Source organism: Sorex araneus, chromosome 7 (assembly GCF_027595985.1).
Source record: "Sorex araneus isolate mSorAra2 chromosome 7, mSorAra2.pri, whole genome shotgun sequence".
NCBI lineage: Eukaryota > Metazoa > Chordata > Mammalia > Eulipotyphla > Soricidae > Sorex > Sorex araneus.
In genome coordinates this window covers 20123246-20142749 of record NC_073308.1, presented here as the reverse complement: position 1 = coordinate 20142749, position 19504 = coordinate 20123246, and the positions used below count along the sequence as shown (strand labels likewise).

At 43.8% G+C, this 19504-nt stretch overlaps 1 protein-coding gene across 11 annotated transcripts in view; it reads right to left on the bottom strand.

The window, feature by feature from the left end:
• The window catches only part of MARK1 (microtubule affinity regulating kinase 1), an 84962-nt gene that overhangs the window by 29722 nt on the left and 35736 nt on the right, over nt 1-19504 (bottom strand). For 5 of the 11 annotated variants that reach the window (XM_055144419.1, XM_055144420.1, XM_055144421.1 and 2 more), the window contains 3 exons: nt 7140-7188; nt 5863-5928; nt 1814-1884 (listed from right to left, as the gene is read on the bottom strand). In XM_055144419.1, coding sequence (XP_055000394.1) covers nt 1814-1884; nt 5863-5928; nt 7140-7188 — 186 coding nt within the window. Of the gene's footprint in view, nt 1-1813; nt 1885-5862; nt 5929-7139; nt 7189-19504 lie in introns of those variants that run through there. The other 6 variants (XR_008631032.1, XM_055144425.1, XM_055144424.1 and 3 more) reach the window with 2 other exon arrangements.

Below are 19504 nucleotides of genomic sequence, written 5' to 3'. Positions count from 1 at the left end.
TCAAATAGCCAGTACTTCATCTTCTCTTATTCTGTGAAGTACCCAGGACAATTTTGCAGACATGGTTGTTTTCAGTAAATAAAGAAAACCAGCTGTCAAAAAAGAATGAGTAGTAATAATGCACTTAAATATTTAAAACATACACTAAATGCATATTTACCTCAATGCACATTTTCAAATGTACTTAATATTAAAGTTATTTTAAAGTATTAAAAATGTACTTAAATTCCCCCTGGGTATTTCACGTCAACTGTAATTTTCTTGCTGGTGAGTAGAACTTCTGTGAATGAGTCCGAAGTATCTGTGATATTTAGGCTGGAGACTCCCAGGGGTGGGGAGCCTGGAGTTCATTCTGGAATGCGAGAGTGCAGCAGAATGTGGCTGCACACTTCTGTTTCTTAGCACAGCTCCCTCTTTACCTGTTGTCTTTAGATCCCATTATCTGAAGAAGTATCCAGGAACCTATCCTAAGGGAAAGGGCTTTGCATGTCTTTGGTGTAGAATATTTTGCAGTATGTGTTCCAGAAAGTAAAAATTCTCTGAGATATTAATAATGAGGTATTGCAAACCAGTTTACTCAGGGGCCCACTTGGGGGACTTATCAAAATTCCGCTGGAGTAGCTCCTCGCGCCTCTCCTCCGGGATTCTCCAGCTGCCCTTGCATTTGTACGTGTCTTGGGGGAAGATCCTGTATCAGTAGTTCATGTTTCCCAAACATGCTGATTACAGGACACCTTTACTTGTAAAACCAAGGTTCATACTTACAGAGGAGTCACTTTAAATTTTAAGTGAAATATTTATAATTTTTCAAATTTTTGAGATAAAAGTTTGGGATATAGTGAGATAAAAGTTTGGGATATAGTGCTTGCTATACCTGAGATAAAAGTTTGGGATATAGTGCTTGCTTTGGCAGCACATATACTAAAAATGTTTGGGATACAGTATGCTGTCCGCTGAAAACACAAATATGTTTCTTGAACAATTTAAAATCCATCCATTGGTCAGTTCTGCAGTTATTTGTAAATATAAGTTCATATGTGTTCAATTTTTGGCCAGTGGTAAGGGACCCTGAGAGTTGACCCAGAGAACTCCATCTCAAAGGGTGGGCGTGGAATAGGGACTCTAGTGGAGAAGGGCCGACAGTCTGGAGGGGGGCGTGGTGTTGAGGCGTTATGTGCCCTGAACTCTTTTATTGGTAGCACTGTAGAGCACTTTTTAAAATTTTTTAAAAAGAAAATTAAAAAAAATTATGTTCATTTTCGTCACTTCATTCTTAATGGTTAAAAATAAAATCCTAGATGAACTTAGTTTTCCTATTTTATCATTTCTGTAGTAAGTCTTATACACAGTGATGACTTATTATTACCAAAATCTTCTTCCATATTTTCAAGGCACTTTGCCTACTTGGTTAAACTGACCATAGCCTTTAAGTCTACAAAAATACAAGTTTTAGCATAAAGATACTTTTAATAATAGGGGAAATAATCAATATTTTTTTAAAGAGCATAAATAAAGCTTGTAACAGGTAGTAAATGAAGGAGTATTTCTTTTCTATCTTGGTCTACTCTGTATTTCCAAGACTATCAGATAGGTGAGACTATAAACATGTCGCTATTTAAAAATAACCATTTCAATTAGGTTAAATTTAAATACAGAAAGATTTCTTGTTTCGTTATTCAAACTTAAAAAAAGCATAAGAAAGTTGGAGTTTCTCTTTTCAAATACCATGTTTTTTGAAGTCTACTTTGTGATACTATCCATTGTACATCACTAAAAACACCAGCAAAGCAAAGTTGAAAACTACTTTCCATACCTGCCTAAATTTTGCACGGGCCTCTTTTTCTTTCATTCTTCCATGGGCAACTAAGTAATCAAATACTTCACCTGAATCAGAAAGGCAGAGCAGGCAGTAAAATATACATCGATTTTCACAGAACAATAACGCAATGTCTAGTTTTGGCCTTGTTTTTAAAGAAGCTTTCGGCCCATACTTGTTTGATAGCGCTATGTCAATCACAGACTATTACAGGACTAGGAAAAAAGGAAAAAAAAAATACATGTAGAATTGAGTATCCTCAGCAGCTTACAATTTTGCAAAACTCTTTTAAAAGTCATAAAAATATAACCAAAGAAAATTTGCTTTCTGCTTTCCAGTATTATGCAAAAATACAGTCAACTCTTTATTACCCATTCTCAAAAAGCACAGCCACAGTGTGGACAGTCCAAGGTGACATGGGGCTTTAGTGACAAAGGTTCGATTACGCTGGACCGCCTTTAAACTCCAGCTGTTAGGCTGCCTCGATCAAATTCCTCCTCACTGGCCCTGAACACGTGGATTTTTTCCTTTCCCTTCCTACACTCACCATGCCTGAGTTCACAACACCCAGGCCATCTATTTTGGTCTGGCCCTTTCCTACAATTCACTTTACACAGTATAGCCATCTCCACCCCAAAGTGAACAGCAAACTGCTTGAACACCCACATCACAGGTGCATCCCCAATGCCATGAGACAGAACAGAAGGTGGAGATACAATACATATTTCTTGGAACAGTTGAAAGAGAATTAGAGAACTAGAAACTTAGAAGTTCCCTTAGAGTCATGTATACATGTAACTAAATTTTTTTGTCTAGTCATAGTGAAAAAACTAATGTTTAGCTACAATAAGAAAAAAAAAAACTCAGGGCATGGGAGGAATTCATTTTTGTTCCATCTTTAGAATTTGCACCATATAAATATACACATACATTAAAAACATACACAAAAAAAGAATTCATGCAAAGTAGCTAAGCACTCAGGCTTTAGAATCAGACCAATTGAAGTATGAATCCTGGTTTAGCCCCAAAGAGCTGTTGAGAGACAGGATGATTTCTTAACATCAGTAAGACTTATTTTCTATCCTTTGTCAATCTCATATGGGCATTGTGAGGATTTCATGAGATAATGTATGTGCTTAGCACAGTGACTGACGTATAGAAAGCACTCAATAAATTATATATTTGTATCTAGCATACAGATATATGACATAGACACATATGAAGTATCAATCCCAGGATAAGCAAAATGTGAAAAATCAAATATGCAGAGATGTATGTCAGATGGAACTAGAACAGCTACAATGCTGGACAATATACTCAATCAAGCACACTTAACAGAGAAAATGTAATGACAGAAAACAGAACTGAATGGATGCTCTAGTTCTCTCCTAGCAATTCATTCTTGGTATGTGTGTTTGGACAAGGAGAGGTGCATACAAAATTAACAAATGTGAACTACTCTTAAGCTCTGCCTGGACCACTCAAAGTCTATCTGTTACATGATCTTCTTTTACTTAGACTGTTTGCTTAGGATTTGCTTCCCCAACTAGAATGCAATTTGCTTGTGGGCAGCGACCTGGTCTTTGATCATCACCCAATACAGTTTGCATGAACGAGGGAAGAAAGAAGGGAAGAAGCAGACCATTTTAGAGCAGCCCTGGTGCTTCCTTTTAATAGCTCTTGGCACTAACTGCAGTTCTAAAGCATAAAAGCTTTACTTGTCTACCTGATCACTGAACATCAAAAGATGTTCAGTGCCGTAAGTGGGCACCATCCAAGAGGGAGGTGATGAACTTAGCTCCTGTCTACACTAGACTTCTAAGTGAGTGTGTCAGACAGACTCAAGTCTAAAGTAGCTAGAAATAATCTTCTGAGGGAAAATAGGGAAAATAGGGAGATTTTGGGTTTCCTGCCATTGATTCATGAAGAGGCAAGAGAAATGATTCCAGATCTACTGCTAGAGAACCAAGGTGGTTCTACTACAGGATCACTGATGAGCAGATCACCGATCCACAGAAACCTATCAGGAGGCAGTAGAATGAATGAAGGGTCATGTGGTATGGGCTGAATGCCAGCCAAGTCCCTCTGCAGACACCGCCCTCCGGGTTCTGCCGGAGGAAGGCAGGGCGGGCCTCTGTCCCCGACTGCCCTGGCAGGCGCTCCCCTCCACCGCACCAACAGAGAGTTGACTGGACTTACCATTCATGGTTAAAACAGAGTGCAGAGTAATGTCAACACAGCCTGTGGTGGACCTTCCTAAAAATAGAACCATGTCCACAGACTTCCAGCAGCCTAAAAATTGTCATATCAAAGCCTGTCTGGCCCCTTTCTCTAGACTTTAGCTCACCAAAAGGAAAAACAAAAAAAGGTCTAACGGAACTAAAAATAATACCCAGGGTTCCCACGCTGACAAACAGCTACATAAACCCAATGAAAGAATTAAAATGAAGAAATAGGTCATGATGCATATTTTTAGGTTCAGTAATGTTCTTACACACCTACATTTCATGCGAATTTGCATGGACATATTAGACTTTTTTAAAGTCTTGTAATAACAAGCATCAACAATGTAGGTAAGCTTTTAGGTTAAATTAGAAAAATACTGTATTTAGAGGGCTTCAGGATAGCCATGGCTGGCAGGGCCTGGGAGACAGTACGGGGGTCCAGGCGCTGGCTCTTAGCAGCACTGCATATGTTCTCCTGAGACCCCAGAAGTGACCCTGAGCACAGAGCTCAGAGTAAGCCTGAACACTGCTACTTATGGTCCCAAAACGCAGACAAACAAACAAAAAGGATGGGTGGGGGTGTCAAATTTTAAGTTACTGAAAATTTGAATCTGGATAAAAACTGAAAAAGCAAAGTATATAATATCTGTAGCAAAAAAAATTTAGAACACTAAAAACAGTATAAAACACACAGATGGGATGCTCGAGACGGAATTAAATCTTTTATGTTCTACATAAAACTTTAGTTACATAAAAATATATAGTTTTATTAGCTGAAAGGACTCAACACTACATTCAACACCAAATTTTTCTGTCGGGCAGCAAAATAACTAAGTTAGGGCAAGAGAGACAGCACAGTGGGTAGGGCGCTTGCCTTAGTGTGATTCCCGGTACCCCAATATGGTCCCCCAAGCACCACTAGGAGTGATCCTTGAGCAGTGCCAGGTATGGATCCAAAATAAAACATCTCTGGGGGAGGCCCCAAAACAGTAACAACAAAACCAAAATCAACCCAAATGGTTTCAAACAGTTCAGCTGCCTTCACTCTCCTGAGACCGTTTCGTGTCTCTCAGTCTTGAAAACCTTCATGTTTTCTCTCCTTATTTATTCAATGTTAGTTCACATATCTAACACTTCTGAGAAAGTTAAGTCCCATGACTAAAGAATATAATTTTGGTTAAAATAGCTCTCAATTTGAGGGCAAGTACAGGAGGAGAAAAGATGTTTTATTAATTATCAGTCAATAAAATGAAAATACATTTAAAAAATTTTAATCAACAAAAAGTAATTCCTATTATTGATACTATGTAGTCAAAATATGCTTCTATTTCCCTATCAACTATGTCTTATAACTTATACAAGATCTTTATATATCTATATTTGTTCAAGTGGGAATTTTTTAAGTTATCATACATATGATATATACATATACATCTATGAAAAATAAATAAAACAAATATCTGACCTCAAACACTCTTTTCCTATTAGCTTTAATTCATTATGAAATTGAGATTTCCTGCTTACAGCCAAGATCGTCTAATCATAATAACAGGACATTTACATAAGAGAATTTGGAAGTCCACAATAACAATGCAATCTAGTGTTTTGAAAAAATAGCTCTAAGTAATTTTTTTTCGAAAATAAAACATTCCAAGTTTCAAATGTTGGCTAAATAGCTCTTGAAAGCAAACAAGAATTTTTCTTATGATGTCATTTAAAGGCATTCTTAGAAAATGACAGATTCACTAGCAATCACACCAGAATGTTAAAAGGAGTCGTTAGTTGTGGATTCCACATTCTAGCTCAGGCCCTCACCCTTACCCCCGCTTGCGTACTCCATGACTAAATAGAGAGTCTTCTCCGTTTCAATCACTTCAAATAATTTTACTGAAAAAGAAATCAGAGACAGAACACTGTCACTGTTTTACACATCGAATAGGTTTTAAGAAAATTATATTCTGCTTAATTTTCTTAACAGTGGAAACTTTCTTAATAGTGAAACACTAAGCCTTTAATAAAAATTATGAATTTCAATGCAACAATTCTCTGAAGGGTTATTACTGCAACAGAAGAAACTACTTACCACAAAGTGATTTGAAACCAACTGCTAGGTAAAAAGGGAGCTAAGTTAAAAAATTACTATCAACCCATCATGATTTCTAATTAGAATAAGGTATTGAAAAGGAAAAATTTAAATAAGAATGATATTTGACTGAGGCTTAAAAAAGAGATCATATTCTAAGAAATATATGAGCAAGCGTTAATATTGTGCAGAAACAAAATGTTAACAAAAATCAAATGTTTTTTGTTAAAAAAACTATTAAGTTATCAGATTATGCAGCTGAAATTATACCCCATAAGACATTACAATATATCTCTAATAAGATTAAGATTTTAAATAGCTAGGAAGAAGTGTTTAATAAATAGAAATTAAAAGAAAAAAATCTATTCTCAGAATCCAATGACTGTGAAAATATGTAACTACTAAATTTACTTTAAACATGGGGGCAGGGGGAAAGAACCAGAATTTAGGGAAATCAATTCTCTTAATGTGGAAATAAGTTCTTTAAAATTTATTTTCCTATTAACTATGATCAAACCCAAGTGAATATTATTTAAATGACCAGAAATTCATTTTTTACAAATACCAAAGTAGAGTGCAATCTCCATCTGGAGGGGGTTTATAAGGAAAGAAAGAACATTCAGTCAGTATTGGGCAGAAACAGCGAGCAACCTACAACAGTGGCCTGCTGACTTCCAGTAACTTCTTTTTATTTTGGGGTCACACCTGGCGCTGCTCAGGGCAGACTTCTGGCTCTACACGCAGGGATCACTCCTGGCAAGGCTGAGGGACCATAGGGGATGCCAAGGAGCGAACCTGGATCAGCCACATGCAAGGCAAGCGTCCCACCCCCTGTGCTCTCTTTCCAGCCCTCGAGTAACTTCCTTATCATCTCTCTTCAGTCCAAGTAGATGATTCTCTTAGGTCATTAATGATGCATCCCCCTCAATAAAAAATATCTTTAAAGCTGAATCTTTTCAAATAGGCTCAATTAAAGGAACTATTTCATCATCAATTGCATATAGAAAACACATACCTATGTTAGGATGATTCAATATCTTCATTATTCGTACTTCTCGAAACAACTATTAAAGGAAACGGATATTTCTGTTAAAAGAAGAATGTTCAAGCAGTGAAGCAGCCAAAACATCCATTTGAAAGAAACCCATCTGCTCACAAGACAGTGCAGGACCCTGGCAATGTACTAGGGGGTCTTATTCCCAGGATAGTAAGACAGTAAGAAGGTGCCATGTGGGAGACTCCGCAGACTGCCAATCTGCATGACATGGCTCTTCTTTTCTAGGAAATAAGAAACAAATGATGGTAGCAGATTAAGTCAAATGCCCCATCAGACGATTCTGTTGTTGTTTGGGTTACACACAGCAAAGCTCAGGGGTTACTCCTGGCTCTGTGCTCAGGGCTTACTTCTGGTGGTGCTCAGGGACTACATGGGGTGCCAAGGACCAAGGCCGGGTCACTGCATGCAAGACAGGAGTCCCACCCGCTGTACTCTCTCTCCAGCCCCCACATGATTTTTTTTAATCCATGATGTATATAACTTTATGAAAGATGAATGATATAAAAGTTTAAACATTATTCAAATTTTAAATATAATTTGAAATCTTTAAATTTAAGAGGAATTGGATGACAGCTGAAGATAATAAAAAATATATTTGCTATTATTATACTTTATATATAAACAAACCAAAATGAGTATGTCACTTGAAATATGAATGCCAACACTTCCCTTCATTTCATTTACTTTTAAAATACCATAAGGCCCATTTTTCAAAAACATGATTTATTTCCCCCACCCACCCCCATGTTGTTTCTGAGTCTGTATTAGACTAAGATTAGAAGAACCAGCAACTGGTGTGACTCAAATCACCAAATGAGCAAAATGTAGAATCAGTGCTTCTAGAGTGAACATTTCTCTGAGGAACCTCAGCCAATGGCGAAAAGGCCACTGAAGAAGAGACTCGAGATCATAAACCATCAGGTAAATGTGAATCAAGACCATAAGTGACTGAATATTTTCATTTGCTTCGGATAATACCCAGGGTGGAACTGATGGATCATACAGCAATTCTTCTAATTTTGGGATTTTGTTTTTAGGGTTTGGCCACACCTTGCCATACTCAGGGACTATTCCTGGTGCTGTGTTCAGGAGTGACCCCCTGGTTGTGTCCGTGGGGCCACATGCAATGCTAGAGACCAAATTTGGAGCCAGGGTCAGCTGCATGCAAGACAAAGCCTGAGTCCCTGCATTATTTCTCAGGCCACACTACTTTTAATTTTTGGTGAAATCTTTTTACACTGTTTTTCCATAGTGGTGGCTCAAATCTACACCCGCTAATACGGTACTAGGGTTCCCTTTTCTCTACACCCTCACAGTATTTTAATAATGGCCATTCTAATGCGCATGAGATTCTGATTTGCATGTCACTGATGACTAGAGACATTGAGAATCTGTTCAGTACTTGTTGGTCTGTATGTCCTCTCTGTGTATTGTGGGAAAATATCTATCCAGATCTGACTGGGTCGTCAGATATTTCTGCTATGGGTTAGAATGTGTTCTTTATGTATTATGTTTAGTAACCCCTAATCAGACACATGATTTGAGGACATTTTTCTTCTTCTTCTTCTTGTGTGTGGCGTGCATACTCGACAGTGCTCAGGGCTTACTCTTGGCTCTGCACTCAGGGATCACTCCTGGCAGTGCTCGCGGGGACTGAACCCAGGCCAACGGCATGCAAGGCAAGCACCTTACCTGCTTCACTATAGTTCTAGTCCTGATCTAAGAATACTTCCTACCAATCAGTAGATGCCTTTTTAGAATGTTGACAAATTCTTTTACAATTTACAATACATAGCATTTTTTAATTGGATGTAGTCCTAGGGATCAATTTTTACTTTTGTTGCCCCTGTTTTTAGAGCAGACCCCCATCCCCGACCCCCAAATCACCAGAATGATGACAAGAACATTGTCAACTAAGTTTTCTCCTGGGATTTTTAGTTCCAGGTCTTGTTCAAATTTTTAACCCATTTAGGTTCATTTCTGTGTACGTGTAAGAAAGAGGGTCCCTGCCACTCCCTGTGTGACTCAGGCTGGCTCTCCCAACACCATACTCTAGACTGCTCTAGACTGAGGTTATCCTTTCACAACTGTATACTTTTTTTATTTTGGTCTTTATGTTGTAACTGGATAATGTTTGTTTTTTAAGATTTTTTTTTTATTATTGAATCACTGTGAGATAGATCCTTATAAAGCTGTTCGTGATTAGGTTTCAGTCATACAGTGTTCGAACACTCATCCTTCCACCACTGTACATTTTCCAGCACCAGTGTCCCCAGTTTCCCTCCCATCACTCCAACCCTCCCCACCAGCCTGCCTTTATGGCAGGTACTTCTCTCTCTCTCTCTCTCTCTCTCTCTCTCTCTCTCTCTCTCTCTCTCTCTCTCCTTTTAAAACTCAGTTCTTGTGATCATTTCCAACTATTACTGTCATACTGGTCCCTTTTCTATCTTATGTCCCCTCCACCACACACACTTGTGGTAGATCCCAACTACTGACCAGTCCTCTTAGCTCCTCTTTTCCCTGGCTTTGGATATTAGTCTTCTACCATATATACTTTTATATACCACGAATAAATGCAGTCATTCTATATCTGTCCCTCTCCTTCTGACTCATTTTATTCAGGACGATGCTCTCCATGTCCATGCATTTATAGGCAAATTTCATGACATCATTTTCCCTAGCAACTGAATAGAATTCCATTATGTAGATGTGCCATAGTTTCTTTATCTATTCCTCTGTTCTTGGGCACTCAGGTTGTTTCCAGATTCTGGCTATTGTGAACTGTGCTGCAATGAACACAGGAGTGCAGATGGTGTTTCTGCTGTACATGCTGTGTGTTTTTGGGCTCCCAGGGCATATTCCCAGAAGTGATATTGTTGGATCAAATGGAAGCTCAATTTCTAATATTTTGAGGAATGTCCGTATTGTTTTCCACAACTATATACTCTTCACTCCTCTGCCATCAGCTTGACTCGTGGTTTGTTTCTGGGCTTGCAATCAATTCTGCTGATCATGCATCCAGTCTTGGTTTTTGGTGCTTTTTGGTTTTTTGTTTTTTTGTTTTAGGTCAACACCAGCAGTGCTCAGGGCTCACTCTTGGTGGTGCTCAGGGGAACACCTTGGTGTATCTGTTTATGCCAATATCGAAGTGCTTTTATTAGCATAACTTTACACACTACAGTTTGGAGCCAGTGTGCACAGTGCCTCCAGTTTTGTTTTTCTTGAGACTGTTCTGGGTGTCCGCTGAGGTGTTCTGTAGTTCCACACAGATTTTAGAACTGATTGTGTCCTTCCTGTGAAAGAGACCACGGGGTACTGAGGTTCTGCTAAGAATCCTGGTGTACCCAGAGGCCCTGATCGTGCCAGCACTCTCAGTGTGTCTGACCCGCAGGGTGTTGGTTTTGTTTCCGCTTTCTTCCATCAGTGTCTGACTGTTTTCACTGTGCTGTGTTCCACCTTCTCGGATTTGTTCCAGACATTTCATTCTTCTTGCTGTGACTGTAAGCAGTGGATTGTTCCTTCCTCCTTCCTGCACCCCTCCTTCACTGCTGTGATGATGAGGGGTCACGCACACACTGCGCCGTGCTCGCTGCACTGCACACTTGGCGGTGGTGCTCTCCAGGTGGGCACTCACGGCTGCGCCAGCACAAGGCCTGCCTGTGGCACTGGCAGGGGGCACGGTGCTGCCTGCATAGTTTTTATTTGCGATGCATGCCAGGGGTGGCACGTAGGAGCACACCAGGTGGCAAAGCCATGGGGGCCTCGAACAGGTACACGGGTGGTTCGGGGAGTCACGCTTGGGGCCTCGCGCTGGTTGGCAGGTGCTTCTGCCCCCAGAGCTGGACCCCTGTGGGGCTGCTTTCTCATTCTCTCCTCTGGCAGCTTGTCCTCAGGGTACAGAAAAGCAGCAGAGTTTGGCCTCTTTACTTCTGCATCCTATAATTTCACTGAGCTTGTAGACTAGATCTAAGGATGATTTGGTAGAGTTTAGGGCTGTCTGCAGAGTACTACATCGCAAAACAGAGACAGTTTTACTTCTTTTTTTTTTTTTGGAGGGGGGTGGGTGCTTCTAAATGGTGCTCAGGAGACTTGGGGCCACTCCTGGTGAAACCTGGTCCAGCTCTTCAGGTCTGACAGTTCAGTGCTCAGGCCTGGCAAGGCAGTGCCACTGGGGGCCACCCGGCTCACATCCAGTGGTGCTCAGGGGTCCAGACACTACTGGGGATCAAACTTGGAGCCTGACCCTGGTGGCGTTCAGGTCTGTCTTAGGTCTCTCCGACTCCATCCCAGAAAACTGTGTGAACCTAAGAATGCAGCCATTTCTTCTAGGGTTTCCAGTTTTCTGCAATGCGACTGCTTGAAGTCCTGCTTTCTTATTCGGTGAGTTAAGTAGTTGGGGGTTTCTGTAAGAGCCGCAGCTCGCAAGCACTGCTGTGTGGAGCAGCTTTGTACCAATCTCCAGTTCATGCCATGCCAAACCCAAGGCTGGCATCTGAATGCTCCAACGTGCAGAATCACAGTCTTCCCTCCCTGAGGATTGCTCCAAAACACAGCCAACTTGTCAGAAGTGTTCTAGGGCCTCACCTGTCGGTGCTGTTACTGTGGACAAGGAATCTGAAGCTGGTTTTCTCACGAAGAACAAACCACCATGGCCTGTTAACCTGATAGCAACACAACTGATTCCACGGCCGAATTCTGATGTGTCAGAGTTCTGCACAGATGGTGGAGAGACAGACAGTACAGTGGGCAGGGTGTTGCCTTGGACTTGGCCGACCTGGGTTTGATCCTTGGCACCTATATGGCCCTCTGAGCCTGCCAGGAGGGACTGCTGAGCACAGAGCCAGGAGTCAGCCCTGAGAACCGCAGGGTATCTTCCCACCCCAAAAGAAAAAACAAAACCCAAAACAGCCCTGGGTCTTGCACTCAGAATCTCAGAGGGCTGCAACCTAGGCCCGGTCCTGGCAGCACCGCCAAGCTAAGCCCACTGGCTAGCAGGCTCACAGCCTTCGAGGTGACAGGAGCGAGGGCCCAGGGTTCTCGGTGGCTCTCTGTCGCTGGCACTTGGGGTAGACTGACTGGCCGTTGCCTGGAAGCTAAGACAGAGTCTCCAATGTGGTTTACTTCATGAAGCCAGGGCAGATCATGCCCAGAACATGGCGCGACCAGGGTGTGACCAACTACCACACACCTTTCCCCAGCCTAAGGGACAAGCTGCCGTCCTGCCCACACTCCAGGGTGAGGGACTGCACGGCTGGTCACCAGGGATGCCACTGAGTCTGTCCAGTGCAAGTCAATCCCTTTGTGAGTGCACTGTTTGACCAAACAAACTCAATGGAACACTTCGGAAAGTCGAAGAAAGCGACCAGAGAGAGCTCTGCCCTGTGGGACCGGGTGAGACCGAAGTCAAAGGTTAAGAGGAAGATCTGAGACAGCTTCCCGTGCTGCTATAAACCGACCTCCACAAATGAAAACAACAACAACTATAAATAGAGGCAACTGTTTCCTGGGTCCATGACTGCCTCTGCAGCAGATAAACAGAGCGGAATGCCAATCCGCAGACCTAATCTGAAGGGAGGAGCGAAGCTTGGCTCTGCATGGCTCTGTGTGAAGGGAGGAATGAGTGGCTGATGCATGGACACCACGTGGTCAATTTGAATGTCAAATATTTACATGCTCTTGAATGATCTGACCCCACAGGAGGGGGCCTCTGCGTCCCAGGGAGGGAGGCTGGGATGGGCGCAGCACAAACATGACTCCGTCAACCTTAGTTTTACGGCAGCTTCTGTCCGTGCAGCACCTCTCACAAGGATGCTGCTGCCTGGGGTTCCCCCATGAATAATGCTGTGTGGCTGATGGACAGTGTGAACTGGACTGTCAGTAGCACCCAGTGCACAATTCGGTCCCTGACTGCAACCCCAGGGCCATGGCGACTCTGCTCTATGGAGAACAGAATGGAGTTAGGATGGGCTATTAAACATCATCCTGTGAGAAGTGGATCGTGTGAGTGGATGACAGTTCCCCTTCCCCTGCAGATGACGTCACAGAGATGCTACGGGAAGCAACACAGTGCATGTCAGAAAGTTATTACTTTCTTTCTATATTTCTTGTTTTGTTTTTGGGTCACATCTGGTGATCTTCAGGGCTTACCCCTGGCTTTGCGCTCAGGAATTACTCCCGGTGAGGCTTTGGGATGGGACAGTACGGAAACCCTGGCTGGCCGTATGCAAGGCGAGTGCCCTACCCACTGTACTATTGCTCTGGCCCTAGAAAGTCATTTCCTAACTCCAGTCAAAGCCGCGACACCCAGCCACTGGGCTCCCAATAAGATCAAAGAGGCCTGAGATCATGGAGTCAGGCTGTCTTTGAGAATTCACAAGCACATCTAGGAGAGCTGGGCTTCAACACAGAAACCCGAGCAGTTGCCTACAACTGCCCATGAGAAAGGAAGTCAAGGGGAGGGAAGGAGAGGGGCGGGGGGAAGAGACCTTCCGGTCAAGCCTTGCGGAATTCCACTACAGAGGAAAAGGGCAGAAAAGGGCAACGGCCCAGCTCACAGGAAACAGAATACGAGGAAAAGGGCAGAGGAAAAGCGCGAAAAACTACTCTTCCATAAATGTCTGTTAGAGTAAGAATTAATTAGTGAGCAGATGTCTCTAGCTCCGCGACAAAGTGCATTTCTTTCTTCTTTCCCTTGTTTCTAACTTCTTATTTCCAATAAATTCAAACAAAATCAAACCCTGAGTCAAACTCACAGGTGGGGCATGCGACCCGGCTGAGGCCAGAGGCTCTGAGAGCAGGACGAGCCCTGTCCAGCCCCGGGCAGCCAGGCACGGCTCTGGCGAGGCATGTCACATCCGGGCAGTGGGAAACGGAACACTTCCACTCGTGGGATGATAGAAAGGAATTCTTACTATGCTGTGGAGATCTTTTTAATGGGAGATATTAATTTTTTTAAATATGGTATTTGTATGTTAAGTGCCCAACAAGAAGTCACTTTTAAGCCCTTTTCCCAGCAATTAAACAAGGTTTAGCAGTAAACAAGAACCAACAAGTTGCAGAAAATTCAGGTTTTTAATCAAGAAATACTTGAAACATAGTCTGGTCTGTCAGAAAATCTGGCTTATTTTCAACATTTAAATAGTAGGTATTTTAGCCAGAGGTTAACATTATTGGTAATACCTTTAAAATTTTTTCTGTGCGACGGAGGAGGTACAGCCAGTACGCCTTCTCCAGATGGAGCCCTGGCAACACTGAGCAGAAACTAACATGGCTCTGGGATGCGGGACTGGGACATCTCTAGACTGGGGGGGGGGCACTGGAGTGGGGTGGCGCCAGCCCAGCCTCCAGGCCATCCTGGCTGCTGGAAGTCACGCCCTTGACCCACCCTCGGCGCCATCTTGCCATATTCAACAGAGAAAAACCCGGGCATTCCGGTAAGCCACGCAGGCCGGAGAATGCTCCGGACCCCAGACCGGGCCAGCAACACCAGGGAGGAGCCAGACGGAGGAGGTATAGCCAGCACACCTTCTCCAGATGGAGCCCCGGCGACACTGAGCAGAAACTAACATGGCTCCAGGATGCGGGACTGGGACATCTCCAAACCGCACGGCCGCTAATGCGGCTGCACAACCTTTTCTGAAAAATGAAAACATACAAACTATTGATGCCATCCAGCATGTCTGACTGTTGGAAGAAAACCTCCAAATAATGATAGTTAGATTCCTGTTGAAAACTGAATGTTATAAAAGTAAGGAAAGAGTAAAGTGAAAAATATCTGCCACACAGGCAGAGGGGGAGTGGGAAGGGGGTATGCGGGGGTTTGGTGGTGGATCAAATATGAAAACTTTGTAACTGTACTACACTGATTCATTAAAAAATAATTAAAAATATTTCTTTTCTGTGCGTTTTTATTGTTGTTGTTGTTGTTTTGGTGTTTGGGCCACACCCTGCAGTGATCAGGACTGACTCCTAACTATGTGGTCAGGGTCACTCCTGACAAGGCTCAGGGGACCAGATGGGATGCTGGGGATTGAACCTAATCAGCCATATGCAAAGCAAGCTCCCGAACCGTTATACCATTTCTACAGCCCCTAAATTTCATTTACTAAAGCACTGTGATTGCCAAGACTCTTCATAGCTACCTTTTAGACATATTATGTTCCAGCACCAATCCCACCAACATGTTTTTTTCCCCTCTACCAGGGTGCCTTGTGCGTGGCCGACCCAGGTTCGATTCCTCAGCCCCTCTCGGAGAGCCTGGCAAGCTACCGAGAGCATCCCGCCCAAATGGCAGAGCTTGGCAAGCTACACGTGGCATATTTGATATGCCAAAAACAGTAACAACAAGTCTCACAATGGAGATGTTACTGGTGCCCGCTCGAGCAAATCAATAAACAACGAGATGACAGTGACAGTGACAGTGACCAGGGTTCACAGATTCCCTCCCCACTGCCCCCAGCCTGCCACCTTGCCAGGTAGGTTTTGGAGTTTGGATCTCTTGTTTCCAGGGTTGCTGACCCCGGGACTGGGGGGCTCCTACTCCTTCACCCCATCAGTGTCCCGGAACCGTCCTCACCTGCTCCTGCTGCTTCCTGTCTGCCTCTTCCGCCCCTTGATTTCTTTCCGTCTCTGTCCATCTCCTCCCCATACTCTGGGGCCGAGCTGGTAATAATAACTTTTAAAAGATACTGAAACAAACACCTTTTCCCTCAAAACCCATCAGATTTCAGTGTGAAAAATATATTTCTCACCAATTCTTTACACTGCCTGCTAAATAGACATCTGCAAATGCCACAGCTTTATGATAACCTATTTTCAGTATTTCCTTCAAAACCAAAGCAGGATCAGGCTTGCTGGTGACCACTAATTTCATGGAGAATAAAGCAAAGGGCGGCAGAGCATGAGGTAAAATTTTGTTTATTTATTTCCACATGTTCTGCAAGTGCCATTCCTTAGAGCTACAAAGAGGGGGCGGACACCCTGGCAGAGATGTTCCACCACTGCTTCTGAGACAGCCTCTGGGCATGCACCCCAGCTCCCCAAAAGCAAACCTTCTCTATCTATTCTCTTAGGTTTTCCACGGATTCAGACACAGACACGTAAAAGAAATCAAGATGCTTCCTTCAAATGAGCCCCACGTGGAAAGAACTAGCTAGAAGTGCTTCTCAGGAGGGCGGCGGTTTGGATGCCCAGTCCAGCAGAAAGCGCCCTCCGTGCCTCCTGCAACCTGTGCCCACAGATAGAGCTGCCAAGGAGTATTGCCCAGAGACTCTCCTGGAGTCTGGGGGACGAGGGGGACCGAGACCCCCGCCCCCAGCAATCCTCAGCCAACCAGGCTGGTGGCTCTGGACAAGGATCCCAAGGTGCAATGCCAATGCCATTGCTGAGGGGAGGGTGGGAGGTGCCTGAAATGCTGTACTCACTGGGTCCCAGCCCCACACAAAACCAAAACCCCAAAACTGGCTTTATCCTTGACAATGATTTTGTGATCGGCTTTACAAGTTTGGTTTCTCGGTCATTTCCAACAGAAATTTAATTCTGAATATTGCTGACACTTTTAAAACCAAAGTTCTGTCCTCTGCTCTACCTTGAGTGACCACATTCATCTATATGACATTGATTACTCTGCTTATGTCCTGCAAATTTCTATGAACTTAGCAAAAAAGGTCTCTAGGCTATATCTGAACACTCACTGAAGCTTTTTTTTGTTTGTTTCTGTGGGAGCTGTGTGCTGAGACAGCATACTGGGCTTTGCCCTGGGCGTATTTCTGGCTCTGTGGTCAGAGAGAACTCCTGGAGACTTGGGGGACCACATGTAGTGCTGGGGATCAAGCTTGGGTGGGCCGCATGAAGGCAAGTGCCTTAGCTGCTATACGATCTCCTCAACTCACCAACATTTGCAAGGTCATCATTTGCAAGATTTTTGTTTGTTTGGGGCCACACCTGGCAATGCTCAGGGCTTACTCCTAGCTCTGCACTCAGGGGTCATTCCTGGTGGTGCTCGGGGGACCATCTGGGATGCTGTGGATCAAGCCTGGGTTGGCCACGTGCATGGCTGTGAACAGCCCTGCCTGCTACACACTATCTCTCTGGCCCCCCGACCACCCGTGAGACGCTGTACAACAGGTAACACGATAGACACTGTGATCATGGCTCACCCACTGAATGAGGTCTCGTTTTTCAGATACCAATGACTGAAGTTTTTTGTACATTTTCCCTCAGCGCAAAATTGCTTCCGTAGCACAGACACTGGCCATCCGGGCCACTTTCCCCACTATCTCACACCGCCACACACATGGCACTGGCCCCATTTCCACTTTCTTCCCAGGTTTTATTAGTCAGTAACCCAGTTCTGGGCCCCCGGGCCAATTGTGTGGACTGGGATTAGTACTGCAAGTCAATAACAGCGCAGAGAGGCCAGTGGCCTCTTTCGGGGGCTGTGAGACAGCAGCTACCACTGTGTCTTCTCATCGTCACCATGCGCCCAGTCTCTGTGCCCAGAGGACTGCCAAGGACATGGCTGCTGATGGCCCAGCTCAGCTCCAGGAGGCTGGGGCAAAGGACTGATCGGATGCGCTTTCCTCCCCCGTGACTCAGACGCTTCGGAGAGGCCCTGGGGTCACAGCCAGACCCCGACTCCATATTCTGACGCCTGAGCCAGGGCCGCTGCTGCAGAGAGGAAGAAGTGAACCCAGCATCGCCTCAGGGACCTTTAAATTATGAAAATGCACTTGATTTATAAATGCATTTATTTTATTATTATTTTAATAATGTAGGAGTACTGCCGTTTGTTCAGCCATTGATTAAGCTGATTGAATTGGGCATGAACTCCACATTACAGGGTTTTTTTTTTTAAACTGTATCACCATGAGATAGTTACAAAGCTCTCATGTTTGAGACTCAGCCATACAATGATGGAACACCCATCCCTCCAGCAGTGCACATTTTCCACCACCCACATGCCTCAGAGTCCTCACCCTGACTCTCCGGCAGACAGTTTCCACGATACTCTAATTTGGGGCATATGCTTTGCTCAAAATTTCCCACCACCTTTTGGGTGTTGTGGTTTGCAGTAGAGGTATTAAGTGGCCATCATGTTTGGTCTATAGTCTACTCTTAGCCCGCCTTTCCCATCCTGAACGGGCCCTCCTAGCACCCTTTACTTGGTGGTCCCTTCTCTATCTGAGCTCTCTTTTCCCCCAGCATGTGAGGCTGGCTTCTAAGCTGTGGTAATCCTCCTGGTACTTATCTCTGCTGTACTTGGGTGTTAGTCTCCCATTCTATTACTTTACATTCCACAAATGAACGCAATCTGTCTATGTCTGTCCCTCTCTAAGGAGAGAGAGAGAGCGCAAAAGGGAATGCCCTGCCACAGAGGCGGGGGGCAGGAGGGGGGAAATGGGGTGGGGGTGGTGGGAGGGATGCAGGGACCATTGGTGGTAGAAAATGGGCACTGGTGGAGGGATGAGTACTCGATCACGTATGACTGAAACACAAACATGAAAGTTTGGAAGTCTGTAATGGTACTCCACGGTGATTCACTAATAAAAAAATTTAAAACAAAAAAAGAAAGAAATTTCCCATCACCATTCAAGCCTACCTGGCAGGGGCAGATGCTAGATAATTTATTTTCCATTGCTTATTTTGAGTATCATGAGAGCTTGCATGTCCACGATTATAAATGCAAATTTCTAGATTGTAAATGATTGGCATCCAAAGACATCTCTGTATGGCACTAATCCATTTTGGGATTCAATTGGGAGTCTCTGGGCCAGGGCTGTTGGTGCGCTAAGATGGAGCCCAGAGGGCTGGAGAGATAGCACAGCGGGTAGGGCGTTTGCCTTGCACGCGGCCGACCCGGGTTCAAATCCCAGCATCCCATATGGTCCCCTGAGCACGGCCAGGGGTAATTCCTGAGTGCAGAGCCAGGAGTAACCCCTGTGCATTGCCAGGTGTGACCCAAAAAGCAAAAAAAAAAAAAAAAAAAAAAAGATGGAGCCCAGAGGAAAATTGTGGGCATGACAGCCAGTTTGCTGGGCGGGCAGGGACCCAGGGAGGGACAGCCCAGGTCCTCTGCCGCCACTCTGCCTGGAGATTTAGTCCTGGAACCTTATAAGTGCATTTATTACAGTCATTGGACAGTTTGTTTACAGTCAGTAATTGCAATTCTTAGAGAGTCAACAAAAATAGAAATAAATTGTATTGATATTATTTACAATAGTATCCCATAGTAGCTGATAATTTTTGATAAAATTAATGGAAAAAAGGTACAAATATTTTCACATGAAACACAAACACATTATGTATATTTATGGACTGAAAAA